Source organism: Lathyrus oleraceus, chromosome 5, assembly GCF_024323335.1.
Source record: "Lathyrus oleraceus cultivar Zhongwan6 chromosome 5, CAAS_Psat_ZW6_1.0, whole genome shotgun sequence".
Taxonomy (NCBI): domain Eukaryota; kingdom Viridiplantae; phylum Streptophyta; class Magnoliopsida; order Fabales; family Fabaceae; genus Lathyrus; species Lathyrus oleraceus.
The window spans coordinates 267,798,448-267,816,975 of record NC_066583.1 but is presented as its reverse complement, the minus strand read 5'-3'; the positions used below and the strand labels follow the sequence as shown (position 1 = coordinate 267,816,975).

Genomic DNA, 18,528 nt, shown 5'->3' with positions numbered 1-18,528 from the left:
CATACAATTGTATAGTTTTATTTTTGGAATTGTTGGTTATAACCCCTACATTGCTCCCTCGTTTGAAGTTATTAGAATTTTGATTGAAATTTGGGTAGGGGCATCTGGGAAATAAGATGAAGATAGAATAAAAGAAAGAAGAGAGAATAATAAATTTTTACTAATTTTATAAAATGATTATAGCAAAATGGTTGAACACATATTGTTGTACACATTGCTCAATACATTACTGTTGACGGCTACACTAATTATATACACAAGTAATAATGACATGCAGGCAACATGTTAACCTACACTAGATATGTTAAACTTAACAAAACTAATACTATTATTATTGAATATAAATTACTTCTAATAACATCCCTTAATTCAAATTCAGCTAATCAAAACTAACGCATAAATTTCATCCCTCAAGTGGAGAAATTGATCAGTCTTGATCGCTTTAGTCAGGACACCTACAAGTTTCTTTTGGTAGGGCGGATTACGGTCTGATCCCCCGCAACTACAACTGAGTAAGCAAAGGGTTATGTCACGTAAGTATTAGAATCCCGTGCAAAAAGGATCAGAGTCACTAACCGGTCGCCTTGCTATGGGTGTGTGGAGATAACGGGCTTAATGTGATTGCGCCTGAATGAAAAAGAGCAAAAAGAAGGATGAGTAAGTTAGGCTTTAACATAATAACATGATTCGAGTTGATTTGTGTATTCAGGAGGTTTATGACTGCACAATTGTGGATTAGTGTTCCTACGATATCCTTAGTGTGCAAGATTAGTACCTATCGATGCAGAAGACTTGTAGCCTAGGATGAGTAACTAATGATGTGTTTGTGTTTCTTTTTTTTTAAGTTTGCTCGGAGTGCAAAAGTTCAAGTGTGAGGAAATTTGATTAGTGCATTTTGATGCACATTCTTCTATATTTATACTTATGCATTTCCATGTTTTAGTTCGGTTATTTTTCCTTTTAATGTGTTTTTATAATTTATCTTATTTTTACACTTATTTATTTTTCGCAGTTTATTTTCAGCATTAGCAGTCTGCACGAATAAATTCATAACTGGAGCTAGGAGTATCGGATTGAGGCGTGCTACTAATCGTTGGAAAGCTAAGAGAAAGAGCTACGACTTTTATGAAGAAGTCAGAAACTAATTCGGACTGTAGCATGGTTGAAAAATCCGTTGAAGCATTTAGCACTAGATTTATATTTTGTGTTGGGTTATTTAGTTTGGGTCTGGGTTATCTTTTGACCAAATTAGGTTTATTCTACTTTTTCTATAACCTAAGCAGCCGAACAGAGTACACGGTATCACTATTCACGAAAATTTGAAAGATTGTACGAATTCCATGGAGAAGTAATCCCTCTGATTCGATTTGCCGTAATTCAGGTTCCAAAACTTGAGATTATTATAATGTTAATTTTAGTTGAATTCCTTTCAATGATATTTTGTGTTCTTGTATGCTTAATTCGATTGCATGAAATATATTGATTCAATTTGGTTGATTGTATGATCCTAACATAGGCACGTCACGTTTGCTTAATTCGTTTTTGTGTCTGATCAATCATGTTTGTTTAATCCATGAAAACTTATTCTGTTTGCTTAATTCGGACAATAGGATCATACATCTCACAAACTTCACCGCGTTTGTCATTGAGTTTGTATCCAAATAGGAATAGACAGTCCGCTTAGGATATTAAAATTATATTAATCAATGATAGTAGGAACTGAATCGGTAGATTGAATTATTTCATAATCACTTATTTCATAATAGCTTATTTCAAGAATTACTTTCAATAATCATTTTTTCTTAATCGAACACCAAACCAAACAACCCCCCCCCCCTTAATTCGATTTACCTTTGGATAATAATAATCAAGAATCCTTGTGAGAACGATATCCGAGTTAAAACTATCGTCGTACTACGTTTCTGAAAAACACTTGTTTTGACCCGCGCGCGACAGCGGATCACTTTCCTATTTGACTTTATAATCAGCTTATGATTACAATCATACAACTTTAGAATATTGTCCTTCATAGTAATTAAAAGTACTTTCTCAATTAATTGACCTACACTCATCATATTGCTTTTCATGCCAGGAACATACCACACGTTCTGAATCAATGCACTTTTACCATTATTCAGAACTATTCTGACATTTCTCATTCCTTCAGCATTTAGATACTTATCATCTGCACATCTGATCTTGGTCCTCTTACCATAGTCAAACTCAATCACCCATTTCTTATTTTCAGTCAGGTGATTTGAATAACCAATGTTGATGTACCACCAGTCTTCCAGAGATGCATTATCAGACTCATAAGCCATTAATAACACACGTTCATCATCAGAATCTCCTCTGGCTATATTTTCTTATAATGACTTCATTTCCTTGTTTGACCAACTGTCAACAACGAAGTGACCAAACTTCTTACAACAGTAGCACTGAACTTTCCTCTTGTCATACTTCTCCTTTCCCATATGAGCACTCTTTTTCGTTCTAGAAGTTGAGATTTCCGACTTCTGAACACCATCAGATATCTTCCTGGATTCTGGCCAAGATTGCTTCTGATATTTCTTACCAGAAATTACTTTCAGAGCCTGCTGCTCTACCTCCATTTCAGAGTTTCTCTCAGTCATATAACACTCTTGTGTCTCTAGACTGCTTTACATCTCTTCAACTCTCATGGTGCTAAGATCCTTAGAATATTCAGTTGCTATGACAATGTAATCAAACTGAGGAGTAATAGATCTAAGTACCTTCTTAATGATACTTTCTTCAGACAGAGTTTCTCCATACGACTTTATCTCATTTGTGATTAGAATTACTCTAGAGATGTAGCAAGGTACTTTCTCATTGTTCTTCATGCTGAGATTCTCATACTGCTTACATAGAGACTGAAGTTTCACCTTCTTCACTGATACATCACCGCCGTAGCACCGTACCAGTGTGTCCCATGCAACCTTCGTCATTGTCGAATTAATGATTTTCTTAAATACGTCCACATCCATACACTGATGGGTGTATGTTGAAACATTTTTCCGCGGGTAAGTATTTTATATCGTCTCCACAAGGATTAGTGTGATATTACTGTTGTTCTACACTTAACAATGTTTTATGTAAGGGTTCTCAATTGTGAAAAGTAACATTCACTAGAGTTTGTAACAACGGTAAAAGATTCAGACTTTAACAGTTTAAAATACATGTCAATATTAGAATTCATTAACCAATTTCATATGTATTTGATTAATCTAGCATGTGAACCTCATTAATAATCAATATAATCACGTATCACTCATCAACACCACTTATGTCTAACCGGTGTTGCAATTTTTTATCGTGTTGTTTAATCGATGATCTCTCAGCCTATTAACCAATACAATAACATTAAAACTTGATACAAGTGAATATCAAACTCCAAATTTATGTCTAGACTTTGATCTTTGATAGATGAAAACTTAGGTCAAGACTTGAAAGATATTTCTCAATAACGATTCAAACCACAAATATATAAAAGCAAAGATAATCATCTATATTTATCATTAACTAGTTCACATACAAAGGATCAAAAGAAATACATATTATTTAAATTAATTACATTTAATCTTCACAAAAGGAGGTTTTAGCTACACATCATGGTAGCTTGCTTCATAAGAGAGATTAAGAGATTCACAAGCATCAATATAGAAAAGTCGAAGATTGATGCTCCAAAGAATTGATTCTGAGTTCCTTTGATGTTTTTGGTGTCTTTTGCTCTCAAAATGGATATTCTAACATAAAAATATGAAGTACAAAAGTATATATATATATATATATATATATATATATATATATATATATATATATATATATATATATATATATACGAGGCTGAAAAAGCATACCGCACTAAATCCCAGCAGAGCGCGCTTAACGCGACTACATGACAAAAAGGATCAAACCGCTACAAATTGCGCTAAGCATGCGACCTCGTGCATGATCATCTCAAATCACGCTTTGACCATGCTTAGCGTGCAACCTCATGTCCTGCCTCCTCTAAGTGCGCTTTGACCGCGCTGAGCCCAAGCTCAATTTCTTGATTTCCAACAAATATGCATCTTGAAGCTTTTCTTTTGCCTTTTAAGTGCCAATGCTTCAACTATGCAAGGAAACCTACAAAATGAAATGAATATGATTAAACTTTACGATATTTACACGATAAAGCTAAAAATCAATTATCTATACTAAAGTTAAGGTTTTGACATGAAGTTCCAATTAAATTAAGTGAAAAGGGACACAAAATACTCTTGATTATATACAAAATTTTGCCCTTATCAATATAGAGTAATGTCTTCTGATCCTTCTTCCTCGGATCATGTTGAGCATTTCTCTACACATCTGTTGCATTTACTGGAAGTGCAACCGGAACGTAACCGTTGTTGACGACAACAAGAACAACTTGAGCGCCAAACAACACACACATTTGAATCATCCACTGATTTCAGTTCTTTCCATCTAACACTAGAAGCTTAGTACTCAGATTACCATTTCTGTTCATCTTCAATGTTGTGCAATTCACTCAGATCTCATCAAACACTAGTGTTTCCCAATCCCGCATAATCAAAAAATGTGATTATGTTATGATTCCGATCGGAAATTCAACACGAATTCAAGAAATGAAATCAATCACACAACGCATCACCGTTCACTCGTGTTTTCCTGTGGATCTGAAGCAGAGCTCTAGATACTAATTATTGGTGGACAAGGTGAAAAAAATGAAGATGGAAAAAGAGAGAAGAAAGAGAATAACAAACTTTCACTACTCTTATAAAATGATTACAACAAAATGGTTTCACACACACACTGATGTACACACTGCTAGTTATATACAAAAGTAATAATGTCAGGTAGGCAACATATTAACCTACACTAGTTAGGTTAAACTTAACATATCTAATACTATTACTATAGAATATGAATTACTTCTAACAATCCGAACACATCAAAATATAACAAATCTATTTTTTAACCTCGTCAAATACAAATAAAAATATTTTGTTCGAAATATTAAATTGAAATACATCATACAAATGGCACATTGCATGTTATTCAAGTTTATTCAAAACACACCAAATATTAAAAAAAAGGGTTAGATTTTGAAATTCATATATTTATCAAATATTTATTTGATTTTTTTGGTTTCAAATCATCCTTTAAATATCTCAATTTTATTTTAATTTATTTTAATTCTAATTTTAATATTTATAAATTAAACTTTTTAACTGAATTATATATATATATATATATATATATATATATATATATATATATATATATATATATATATATATATATATATATATATATATATAATTTTTAAAAATATATACTTTTTAATTAAAAAAAATATAATCTTAATTATATCATTGCAAAATCAAATATGTTAAGGAATAAAAAGTAGAGAATTTTTTCTACCACCCCACACTTTAACCCAACACCTTTCAAATAGTGTATTTTTATCATAATGATGTTTGTGATTTTTTATGTTTTAAAAAAATGTGTTTTCTCATATTTTGGAAAAATTAATGAGTTTTTACCGGACTTTTGTGAATTTGATGAGTTCTTACTGATTTTTTGGGATATCTATGAATTTTTACCAGATTTTTCAAAATATTTATGAGTTCTTACCAGATATTTTTTAAAAATTGATGTAGGGTAGGATAATATACTTTACCAAATTTGAACTTCCGAATGTTTTAAATATGTTGGAATGAAAATTTACTATTCTATTGATTCACTGTTGTTGTTATCAGTTCTTGGAAATGTGAGGGAAAGAAAGTAACAGTATTTTCACGTAAACAATCATGCAGAGAGAGATACAATGAATGAATGAATCACTGTTCCATTCACTTTTTAATTGACTTATTACAATGCATATTTATAATACTTAGACAAAATTAAACTAATGGTAACGCGTGAATTTACCATTGCCTATTTACAATTAAATGAATTTTAACTGTCCACTAATAATAATTGTCAATAATACACAAGTTTTAATTACCTTATTATACTCTTCCTTAATTCAAACTTGCAAGGCTTAGCATTCCTATCTTGCTTCTCATATCTTCAAACTTTCTAGTCTTCAAGCCCTTTGTTAACATATCTACTAACTGGTCTTCTATACTGTAGTGTTCTATTGCAAGTTTCTCTTTGGCCACTTGATCTCTAAGGAAATGATACTTGATCTCTATATGCTTGCTCATTCCGTGAGCAATTGTATGTTTTGCTAAATCAATAGCCGACTTGTTATCCACTTTCAACCTCATAGTACTTTCACACTTCACTTTCAGTTCATGTAGTAGCATTTGTAACCATTGTGCCTGACTAGCACCAAAAGCTGCCACAATATACTCAGCTTCACAGCTTGACAATGCTACAACATTTTTCTTCTTCGAACACCATGCTATTGGAGCCTTACCCATCATGAAAATGTAACCAGAAATACTCTTCCTGTCTTCTGTATCTTCACTCCAATCAACATTAGTGTATCCTATTAACTCAATAGTTGCAGGTCCCTCTGTACTAGGAAATAGAATTCCCCAATCAATTTTGCCCTTGAGATATATTAGTATTCTCTTTGCAGCCACCATGTGAGTTCTCTTAGGTACTTCTATGTATCTACCTGTCACTCCAACATTATAGACTATGTATGGCCTTGAGTGACAGACATATCTAAGTAAGTCAATCAACTGTCTAAACAATGTAGAATCAACACCTTCATTAATGGCATTTTTCTGTAATTTCACAGTAGTATCAACTGGTGTAGATACAGGCTTGCACTCAAGCATTTTAAACCTCTTGAGTACATCAGTAATGTACTTCTTCTGATGCAGAAAAATTCCCTTTTCACATGATACAAATTTCATGCCAAGGAAATAAGACAATTTTCCTAGATTAGTCATCTCATACTCGATCATCATTTGTCTCTTGAGCTTCACTATTTCTTGTTCATTGCTCCCTGTTACTAATAATCATCCACATATAGGAAAATGATTATCAAGTCATCATTTGTGTTCAATCTTACATACACACCATGTTCAGTTGAACACTTAGTAAAATTTAGCTTCTGCAGTGAGGTATCAAGCTTCTTATTCCAAAAACGTGGTGCTTTCTTGAGTCCATACAAAGCCTTCTTCAACTTCATTACTTTGTTTTCCATACCTTTCTTCTCAAAGCCAGGTGCCTGCTTCACATAAACCTCCTCTTCCAATGGCCCATTGAGAAATGCAGATTTGACATCAAGTTGATTCAACCTCCATTTTCTCAAACTAGCCAATGCTACTATCAATCTCACAGTCTCAATCCTTGAAACTATGGCATATATCTCATTAAAGTAAAGTCCAGGTTGTTGCACGAAGCCCTTTGCGACCAACCTAGCTTTATATTTTGCAATCTCACCATTCGGTTTCATCTTAGTCTTTTAGACCCATTTCACATCAATGGCACTCTTATTACTTGGTAGATTCACCATCTGCAAAGTTTCATTTTTTTTAATTGACCTTAATTCATCCACCATTGCTTCCTTCCACTTTGGATTCGAAAGTGCTTGATCAAGTGTTATAGGTTCTGACTCTGCCATGAGAACCAAGTGCATTATATCAGTAACATCTTCGCACAAGCCTACAGGGTACATGGCATAACCTTGTAGTCTCGCTGATGGGAATTTTACTCTGTTAGATCTTCTCAATTGTTCCACATTGTCATTATCATCATTCTTAACATTTGTTTCATTGACATTGTTCACATTGTCATCATTAAGGATAATTGGTTCAGGCACATTCACTTCTTCCTCATTGTCAACTTGGTCATTGTCAAGTTGAATGATAGTTGTTCTACTCGTAGCTTGGTCAGTTGATTCCTTACAATTCCATTCTTTAGTTTCATCTACAATCACATCATTACTCACTGCTATCTTCTTGTGAATTGGATCATATAGTTTGTATGAACCAGTGCTATGATAGCCTATCAATATCATTGCTTGTGCTCTAGAATCAAGTTTTCTTCTATTTTGTTCAGGCACATGCCTGTAACACAGTGAGCCAAACATTCTAAAATGCTTTACACTTGGTTTCACACCACTCCATGCTTCTTCAGGCGTGATGCCTTCTAGTTTCTTGGTTGTACACTTGTTCAGTATATGAGTAGATGTATATATTGCTTCTGCCCAGAATTTATATGGAAGATTTTTTTCTCTTAGCATACATCTCACTATATTAAGCAGAGTTCTATTTCTTCTCTCCGTTGTACCATTGTGTTGATGAGTATATGGAGCCATTACTTCATGAACTATACCCTCATATTTACAGAAATTTTCAAACTCATGTGATGTATATTCACCACCACCATCAGTTCTAAGCAATTTAATTGTACTATCACACTGTTTTTCCACTAACAGTTTAAATTGCTTAAAAATGTTGAACACTTCACTCTTTTTCTGTATAAGATAAATCCAAATCTTCTTAGTATAGTCATCTATGAAGGACACAAAATAGGAATTACCTCCAATGGATTTGACTTCAAAGGGTCCACAAACATTTGAATGAATGATAGCAAGCTTTTTTGTTCCTCTAGTTGGTATTACAGACTTATATGACTTCCTTGGTTGCTTTCCCTCACAACATTTTCCACATATCTCCTTCGGTTCTTCAATTTGAGGTAATCCAACCACCATATTCTTCTTCTGTAATATCTTCAAGCTATTGAAGTTCAAATATCCCATCCTCTTATGCCATTTCCACACTATATCATCTACTTGTGCAATTAGACATTTTTTATCAATAGAATTCACACCAACCTTGAAAGTTCTATTTCTTGACATACCCACTTTCAATACTACCTTCTCTTTGCTATCAAATACTTCCATGTAATTCCCTTTCATATTCATTGAATAATCCTTCTCTAGTAATTTCCCCAAACTAAGAAAATTATTCTTCATTTGTGGAACATAAAGTACATCACTCACTATTACTTTTGTTCTGTCTTCCCTTCTAATGGCTACCTCTCCAATACCTTCTGCAATGACATAGCTACCATCACCAAATCTAATCTTCCTTCTCACAGTTTTGTCAATTTCACAAAACCATTCTAAATGGCTTGTCATGTGATTAGAGCACCTTGTATCCAAGTACCACCATTCTATTCCACCACCTTCAGTAACTGTCATCAGCATCATCACCTCTTCATCAATTGTTGCCACTAATGAAACAACTTCTTCATCCGAGTTACAAGCTAACTTTGCCTCTTCATTTATCTTCCTAAGCACCTTAGAACTCACACATTCATATGCAAACTGACCCCATTTTTTACTGTTATAGCATTGAATGTGTTCCTTGGATTTCTTCTTTCCTTTGCCATCACTCTCACCTCCTTTCTTCTGAGATTCTTGCTTAGAATTTCCACCCTCATTCTTGTTACTCTTACACTTTCCTTGACCTTTCCTCTTCCAAGATTCATTACTACGACTTCCTTTTTTCTGAGATTGTGTAAACAATGCCTTCTCAGTTTCTTTCTCATCTTTCTTGACACCATCTCTATTTTTCAATTTCAATTCGTGAGCTTCTAAAGAACCTATTAATTGTTCCAATTTCAATGTGTCCATGTCCTTAGATTGTTCAATTGCAACAACTAAATTATCAAATTTGGGTGTTAAACCCGTGATAACCTTTTCAACCCTCATTGAATCAGTAACTACTTTACCACAACTCTTCATCTGGTTGGTTAGTACAGTTAACATGTTCACGAATTGCGCTACTGTCTCATTTGGTTCCATTTGCATGACCTAATTGACGCCTTAAAGCCATCAATTTCACCTTCTTGGTTTGTCTATCGACGTAAGTGGTCGCAAGAACATCCCAAGCTTCTTTGGCCGTCTCATATTCAATTATCTTTTCCAAGACATTCGAATCTACATATTGATGGAGGAAGTATATCGCCTTGTCGTCTTTCTTCATTTGTTCACGGTGAGTTGCCTTCGCCGCCTCCGTTGGTGTTGCGTCAAGCGGTGTCACTCCACTGCGAATGACATCTAGAACACCCTGATACCTAAAGACAACCTTCATTTGTGTTGTCCATCTTTCATAATTGCTGTCGTCAAAGATTGGAAGTTTCGCATGAATTTGATCACTGGTTTTTGAAGTTTCTTCCATGTTCGCCGTTGTGCATGGCTGTGGATCGTCTTGCTCTGATGCCAATCTGTTGGAATGAAAATTTACTATTCTATTGATTCACTGTTGTTGTTATCCGTTCTTGGAAATGTGAGGGAATGAAAGTAATAGTATTTTCACGTAAACAATCATGCAGAGAGAGACAATGAATGAATCACTGTTCCATTCACTTTTTAATTGACTTATTACAATGCGTATTTATAACACTTAGACAAAATTAAACTAATGGTAACGCGTGAGTTTACCATTGCCTAATTACAGTTAAATGAATTTTAACCGTCCACTCATAATAATTGTCAATAATACACAAGTTTTAATTACCTCAAAATAAAATATACTATCGAAATTTTCAAAAATCTATGAATTTTTATAAGATTTTTGAAAAATCTATAAGTTTTTACCGAAATTTTCAAAAAAATCTATTAGTTTTTACTGAATTTTTCAAAAAACTATGAGTTTTTATAGAACTTTTCAAAATCTATGAGTTTTTATCCGATTTTTAAAAAATTACGAGTGTTTACCTAATTTTTAAAATAAAAAAATTATGAGTTATTATCTAATTTTTCAAACAATATATGAGTTTTTACCCATCTTTTTAAAAAATCTATGAGAATTTACAACTGTGTTCAAATATAGGGTAATGTTAATTTGTGTCCCTATAACACAAGTTAAGAATTAAAGAAAGTAATATTGTGTTAAAAATTATGTATTGATTTTAATAAAAGGTAATACAAACGGGTGATGGTGATGAACCGACGGTGTAAAACTTTTTACACTGACAGTGTATAGTAATTAATCTCTTAATAAAAATATAAAAAATTTAATTGGATTACCCTCAATATATTATCGAATTTTTCAAAAAGAATCTCTGAAATTTAATTGGATTTTTTCAAATATATTACTAGATTTTTTAAAATATATATAAGTTTTTACCAGATTTTTTTAAATAAACTATGGAATCTTTCAAAATATCCATAAGTTTTTCTGAATTTTTCGAAAAATTCAATTCATTTTTCCACCCATCAGTTGTTTTTAAAAAAAACATTAAAAGTACCATCATAACTTTTTATTCATTCCAAAATTTTCAACTATACTACTAGTAGATTGTAAGGCCCAATAAAGTCCAATTGGTAGAAGGAAATAAAATCCCAATTAATAGGCAAGCCTACACAAACTACGTATTTCGACCATCGTTTTATCTTGAGAAACAAAAAGAAAAATCACAAAAACAAATAATATCTTGTTGCTGCCCAGGATCGAACTGGAGACCTTCAGTGTGTAAGACTGACGTGATAACCACTACACCACAGCAACCTCATGATTTTAGACGTAGTTGAAGTTATTCTACTTTTTTATTATCTCAACCCATAATTCAGATCTAACTAGAATGAATTTTTATGTTATCATAAAAGCTAATCATATCTTCCATGTATAAAATTATATTAAATGTGTTAGACATGTTTCTCTAATTTTCTTTACAAAACATTAAATACTGGAAACTAGTAAAACCAGATCCATGGTCTCACAGTATACATGAAACACAAAGTTGAAATAGTTGTGATATAAATCAGTCAAATTCTACCGCTCCATCTCATCAGATTAGGTGAGTTTGTTCCTTTCTTTTTTCTCTTAGCATAATAATATTTGATTATGCGTCTTCTATACTTTTCTGTTCTAGTAATTCTAGAACGGTTTTAGGATACGGAACAGTGTAACTGGATTGTTTTATCTCTGATTTCTTCAGCAGAGATACTAGTCGTGTCGTATCTATATTTGAGGTTGTAATTCTAAAACGGTTCTTAGGTTGCCAGAATTTTAGACAGTGTCGCAAAATTTCTTAAAGTGTGATCTGTAAAGCAATTCAAACTAGGTTTATATTTTTACAATCCAACATACACATAATAGTTTTATATTTTTGTCTCTAATTATGCAGAGAGTGTATGCGATGCCTCAAGTAATAACACAATTCCAAATTATTCATTGCTTAACTCAATTTCATTGTTGATCATTATTGTTTAGAATCCTGAAATGGAAGGTGAAACGGTGGTGCATAATGGTGGCTGCCATTGTAAGAGTGTAAGGTGGAAAGTGATTGCTCCTTCCAGTGTGGTGGTATGGGACTGCAACTGCTCAAACTGCTACATGAGAGGCAATACTCACTTTATTGTGCCTGCTCACAAATTTGAGCTTTTGGGAGATTCTGCTCAGTTTCTTACAACTTATACGTTTGGAACCCACACTGCAAAGCATACATTCTGTAAAATATGTGGTATAACTTCATTCTATTATCCTCGCTCAAACCCGGATGGGGTTGCTGTTACATTCAGGTGTGTTGACCCCGGAACTTTGACCGACATTGAAATCAGGAATTTTGATGGGAAGAATTGGGAGCAGTCATATAATAAGACAGGTATCTCTTCATGTTCAAAGGTGCAGAAGTAAGTAACTACCACATCCTTAGCATGTCGTGTATGAAGTTTTTATTGATAAAAGTGTAGCTTATGTTGATGTAGTGTATCTGTAGTACTTTCAAAATTTGTGAATTGTTGATGACAATGCATGACCACTGTTGCTCTTGAATTTTTGTTCAATCATTTGAATGATATATCAAAACACCTAATGAAGTAGAAGGTCGGTTGCATGACACTCTTTCAAGTAACATTTCTATGGATCTTGCACCATTTTTGGATATGATGAGAGATTTCACGCCTCATAAATCTATTTGTTTTCACTAGTTTCCATGTTGAAGTGGAACAAAAATGTTCTTAGAATTTGTAAAAATCAATTCAAATCTGCACTAAAATTTCTAAACATTAAAATTTGGCGATAATCATACTTCCAGTTGTTTTTAATTTATATTAATTATTTTTATTTCTATTACATGCTAAAACTGGGAGAGTTATATATGCGATTAGATATATTGTACTGAAATTTTTGTGTCCAAAATATGGGTGCTGATTTTAAAAATTAACTTACAAAAAAAATTATCCTTAAGAAAAAATCTCAATCTCCTACATTGATAAGATAAGAGATTGAGATTGAAAAATATGTTAAGAGTCTCACATCGGACAATATATAACCTGAACATGTGTTTATAAATGGAGTCAATCCTCACTCTACCAACCGATTTTGTAGGGTTAAGTTAGGCTCAATCATATTTCAACTTTATCATCTGGGATTTGAAATATTCTCAATAGTACTAATGGATGGATTCATACAACTAGAGATACTTAAAAATGTAAATCATTAAATTAATATATAAATAACTTTATATTTTATCCCATTATCCATCTCCCCTTTCACTATATTAATTTACTTTTTTAAATGTAAAATTGGTGTCAAATCCATTAGTAAAAATGCAAAGGGTGTGTTTGTTTGTATGGATTATGGAAAGAAAGATTGAGTAAGGATGAAAAGCTCTTTTTTTCTAGATTCATCATTTGTTTAGAACAACAATAAAAATGAAACGATTGATAATTTTTGATAGGTTCCACGTCCTTTTTTATTCCCACTGAAATACGAGAGGAAAATCACGTAAAGACAAACAATGGTATTGAAAAGACAATAATGTCTTTATTTTAAAAAATATTTATTTATATGTAAGAAATAAATATTAATTTCATCTAATAAATATCTCACAATTTTTACAAAAATAACCAACTTTTTTAAGGAACTTCCCAAAATACCCCTGGTTTCAAAAAAGTTCTCAAACTACCCCACTTTTAGGAGGAGTCGCCAATTGAATTGGAGACTCCTCTTAAAACTTGAATGAAGGCGTCAATTGGATTGGCTAGGTGCCCTAACCAATCCAATTGGCACCCCATGTGTAGGGTTTAAGAGGAGGCGCCAATTCAATTGGAGACTCCTTATAAAATGCAATTTTTGTGTTATAAATAGCTGCGTTGTGTGAGTAATTGTTCCACATCTCATATAATCATTTGGCAATCATGTTTGGTGTTCGTCGCCGATACGGAAGGTGATTTATGCGAGAGACAAATCTCAGATGCTGATGCCGTTCTGGAACATCACTACGTTCGATCAACTGAATAGGGAGCTGGTTCGTTGGTTAGATAGGAAAATACCAGAAGGGGAAAAAATTAGAAGTATTGAGAGACTTGACAGTATCTTTGGTTGGGTGCGAATGAAGACTGATAAGGATGCTAGGGAAATGATGTTCGGTCGAGACGACATCAATTTGATTGTTGTTATCAGTTAGAAATGTTTATGTTTTCAGATAGCTTATTTTGTATTGAAGTTGTAACAAAAACTTAATGATATATAATGATTGAAGGTTACAAAAATACAATGTTACAAAAAGCTTAAGACCTAGATGATGCTCCTCGATTGTGACAGTTGTTCTTGTTGTGTCCTGGTTGACGACAGATACTACATAATCTTATCATTTTATCTGTGGAATCCATCTCTGTTCTGATACGTGTGCTGTTTGGCCTTCCTTTTTTCTTTCTACGCATCTCGTCATTGTGCCAAATAATATCACCTTCATATGGAGGCCAGTAATCCTCCATTGGTAGTACTGAGAAGCTTTGATTATATACATTCACGATGGTGTCGGCCTTGTACACATCAGATAAATGGTTGTAAGCATCTTGACGAGTATAAGCGCATGCTGCAATGACATGGGAGCAAGGTATGCGGAAGGCCTATAATTTTCCACAATCGCACCAACTTCTGTTTAGTCTAACAGCGTAGGCTAAATTTGGTCTCCCCTCGTTGTGGTCCATTTTTTCCTGGACGCTGAAATTATGTCTATGACGGTCAAAGACTGTTACAGCGTGTGTGCTAGCTTTGATGCTCTCCTCTTTCATGACCTTCATGCAACACTCACTGAATACTTGCCCGGACATTAACACCGCACTCCATCTTTCACCTCTGGTTGCGAACGTAGAAGCCAACCTATAATAGGTTGATCTTACCAAGGCGGTTATCGGAAGATTTCGAATTCCTTTGAATACCCCGTTCATGCATTCCACAAGGTTTGTTGTCATGTGGCCCCATCGACAACCTCTGTCAAATGCCCTTGTCCACTGCTCTACTGGTATGTTATTTAGCCATCTCCCTGCGTCTTCATTAGACAGTCTAATTTCATCACGATAATATTGAAATGACGGTTGAGTTAGAGCATACCCAACATTCACCACCTTCTTGCGAAGATTCTTATCTTTTATATAGCACGCATGAAGTTTTGTGCAATGTGTATGATGCAATAGACATGGGTAGAAGAAAGATCATGTCATTCGTTGTCATGGTTGTTGTAGGCACTCTCAATGGCAACATGTCTATCAGAAATCAAACAGAGATTGGCTTGTGGAGCCACATGCGTTTTGAGATGTCGAAGAAAGAAACCCCATCCACCAGTCGTTTCACCTTCAATAAGAGCAACGGCAATGGGAAACACACTGTTGTTGCCGTCTTGTGCAACCGCCATGAGCAAAGTACCCTTGTATTTTCCGTATAACCAAGTGCCATCAATTTGAATAATAGGTTTGCAGAATGCGAAACCTTTGATGCACGGGTCAAATGCCCAAAAGAGACGGTGAAAGATTCTATTACCTGTAGCACAGGTTCCGTCTGGTATCATCGCTGGCAATGTCTCCATAATTGCCACAGTTCTTGGGAAATATGTTTTTAGTACCCGTAAAAACCGTGGAAATTCCTTGTACGAATCGTCCCAATTGCCGAAAACTTGTTCAACAGCCTTTGTCCTCGCAATCCAGGCTTTCTTGTAAGATGAAGTATAATTATATATTGTTCTGATATGGGATATAATTATACTCACCTTCATTGATGGGTCTTTATTAACCAACGGCAGAATGTCTTGACATATCAACGATGCGCTTAGTTTACGGTGATCTTGTTCAACGTTAGTTGCAATGCAACTATGAGGTGGGTCTATTGAAGCGATCTCCCAAGAGTCGTTTTTCTTCTTGTAAGACGCAGCCAAATGAAACTTACAAAGCATGTTACGACATTCGATAACATACCTTCTAGAATCAGTGTGTTTCACTGTAAAATCAGCAGAGTTGTTCATGTGAAATTTTTTGATAGCCAAAACACATTCTTCTTTGGTACGAAACATATCTCCCACCTTCAATTCGCCTTCTGATCTCGGATACGGATTGTAGAAAACACTGTTGGATGTTTCATCGTTGTGAAGATCCATATTTGTCATATGTTGAGGCGGATTGTAGACATGACTAGGAGGTATTGGTGGTGGTTGATCATCATCTTCATCGTCGTTGTTCAGCATGTGATCAACTTGTATCTCGGTCTCCTCTTCTTCCTCATCAACGACGTCCACTTCTGCTTCTGCTTCTGGGTTGACGTCATCTGACCATTGTGAATCAAATTCACCAGATTTATTCTGACTGGTTAGTTGAGACTGTTGAGATGGTATACATGGTTGAAGAGTAATGTACAACTCAATACAGTTGCAACCTAAATGTTCATGACTAACAAACATGTATTCAACATCTTCATCGTCTCGTACCTTAAGGGGGAAATACTTGCATTGACTATTCTAAAAAAATATTGGATTTTGATATGTGATCTTTGACACAATACCTGATCCTATACAGGATTGTATTCTTTTTTTCAAATGCAAGAAGGTTGTATTTCTCTTGATCGTGAGTCTAATGGTATCGGTGTTTCGAAAACAAAAACCATATAGCTCAGACTCGTATGTTTCACCGTTGTAGTGAATGTTGACACTGTATAATGATGAAGATGACATTGTGCAGATGAAAACTATTTTCTTACTGCAGATGAATGTGAGTGAAGTGTCTTGGATGTTGATAGTAAGACACTTAAATAGAGGAGTGAAGTGTCTCACATGCTAGCTAGTTCGAAGTGACGTGTCGCACATGCAAGCTACTCCAAAATGATGTGTCGCACATGCAAGGTACTCCGAAATGATGTGTCAACCATGCAAGCTACTAAGAAGTGACATGTTCAGCATGCAAGAGGGAAGACAGCCACATGTCAGACATGCAGACACACACTCCAAATGAATTGGCGCCCCCACTCATTCCTTGCACATGGGCGCCAATTCAAGTGGACACACCTTGTCAAAGCATGCATTCAGACCTCGGAACCAAGCAATCAGACCTACGTCTTGCATGCATGTCCCTATGGAGGTGCCAATTTGAATGGCGACCCCTCTTAAAGGTTGTACATGGTCTCCAATTCAAGTGGAGACACCATGCAAGCACAACTTTTCATGTTCCCATCCATTTGCCTTAAATACATCCACTCCATCAACACTTCTTTCACACCATCACTCTCACTACTTCTTCTACAATTTCATCTGCAACAACTTCTTGTAGTTTCATCTACACCAACCCCCCGACAAAATGTTTATCCTCACAATGGGCGAATCACATAGAGGAACGGTTGCAAACATCACAACATATGTAAGTTTTTTCTTTTGTTAACTTTTTATCTTTCATCTTCACCAACCCCCTTTTATTTTAACATACCAACTTAGTCAAGTTTTTTGTTCTTTCTTTTATAGGATGTATCAAGGTTCCGAACTCGGGTCCACGAATATGTCCATATGGACCCGATGATTCAACCTTATGTTGAACTCGCCGATTTTGGTCATATAAGCAAGATTTTGTCTTGGTCCATAGATAATAAATTCATTCTAGCTTTATGCGAAAGATGGAGACCAGAGACACACACATTTTGGTTCCCAACCGGTGAGTGTATCGTGACGTTAGAAGACGTCTACATGCTTTTGGGACTACCCATTGAAGGTAAGGTTGTTAATGGTAAAACACCCTATATGCAAATTCAATTTGCATGGATCTCTTGGAGACTGATTTGTTAGATGATAATGCAAGAGGTCAAGGTATACTACTCTCACGCCTTAAGTCGTACTATAATAGTTTATACTTAGATGAGCATTCTACCGAAGATGCTCGAATAATAAAAACTAGGTGTTACATTATGTTGTTAATTGGCTCGTTTTTATTTCCCGAAGGTAGTGGTTCTAACATGCATATTATTTATTTACCTTTACTTAGACATGTAGATAGAATAGGAAGTTACAGTTGGGGATCTGCTTGTCTAGCCTATCTCTATAGCTCCTTGTGCAAAAACTCACACAAAGACACATCTACATTTTTTGGATGTGCTATTTTGCTACAAGCATGGGTTTGGTCAAGACTACCGTCTCTAGCACCCGTCAATAACAACCCTTTCACATTTCCGTATGCACAAAAGTAAGTTGTTTAAATTGCTATATCTTTACTTACTTCTTTAAAGATTATTACCTCTAACTAATATTTTTTGACTTTTTGGTGTAGATGGT

The 18,528-nt window shown here is 34.5% G+C and overlaps 1 protein-coding gene and 1 non-coding gene across 2 annotated transcripts; one reads left to right on the top strand and one right to left on the bottom strand.

Moving 5' to 3' along the window:
- Window positions 1-11,393: 11,393 nt before the first annotated feature.
- LOC127083783 (uncharacterized) lies at window positions 11,394-12,842 on the top strand. Its single transcript, XM_051024114.1, has 2 exons — window positions 11,394-11,799; window positions 12,216-12,842. Exon 2 carries the CDS (start codon window positions 12,225-12,227, stop codon window positions 12,636-12,638), a length of 414 nt encoding a protein of 137 aa, XP_050880071.1. The 5' UTR covers window positions 11,394-11,799; window positions 12,216-12,224; the 3' UTR covers window positions 12,639-12,842.
- TRNAV-UAC (transfer RNA valine (anticodon UAC)) lies at window positions 11,438-11,510 on the bottom strand. The gene has a single exon. It is a non-coding gene; the product is annotated as a tRNA-Val (tRNA).
- Window positions 12,843-18,528: the final 5,686 nt, after the last annotated feature.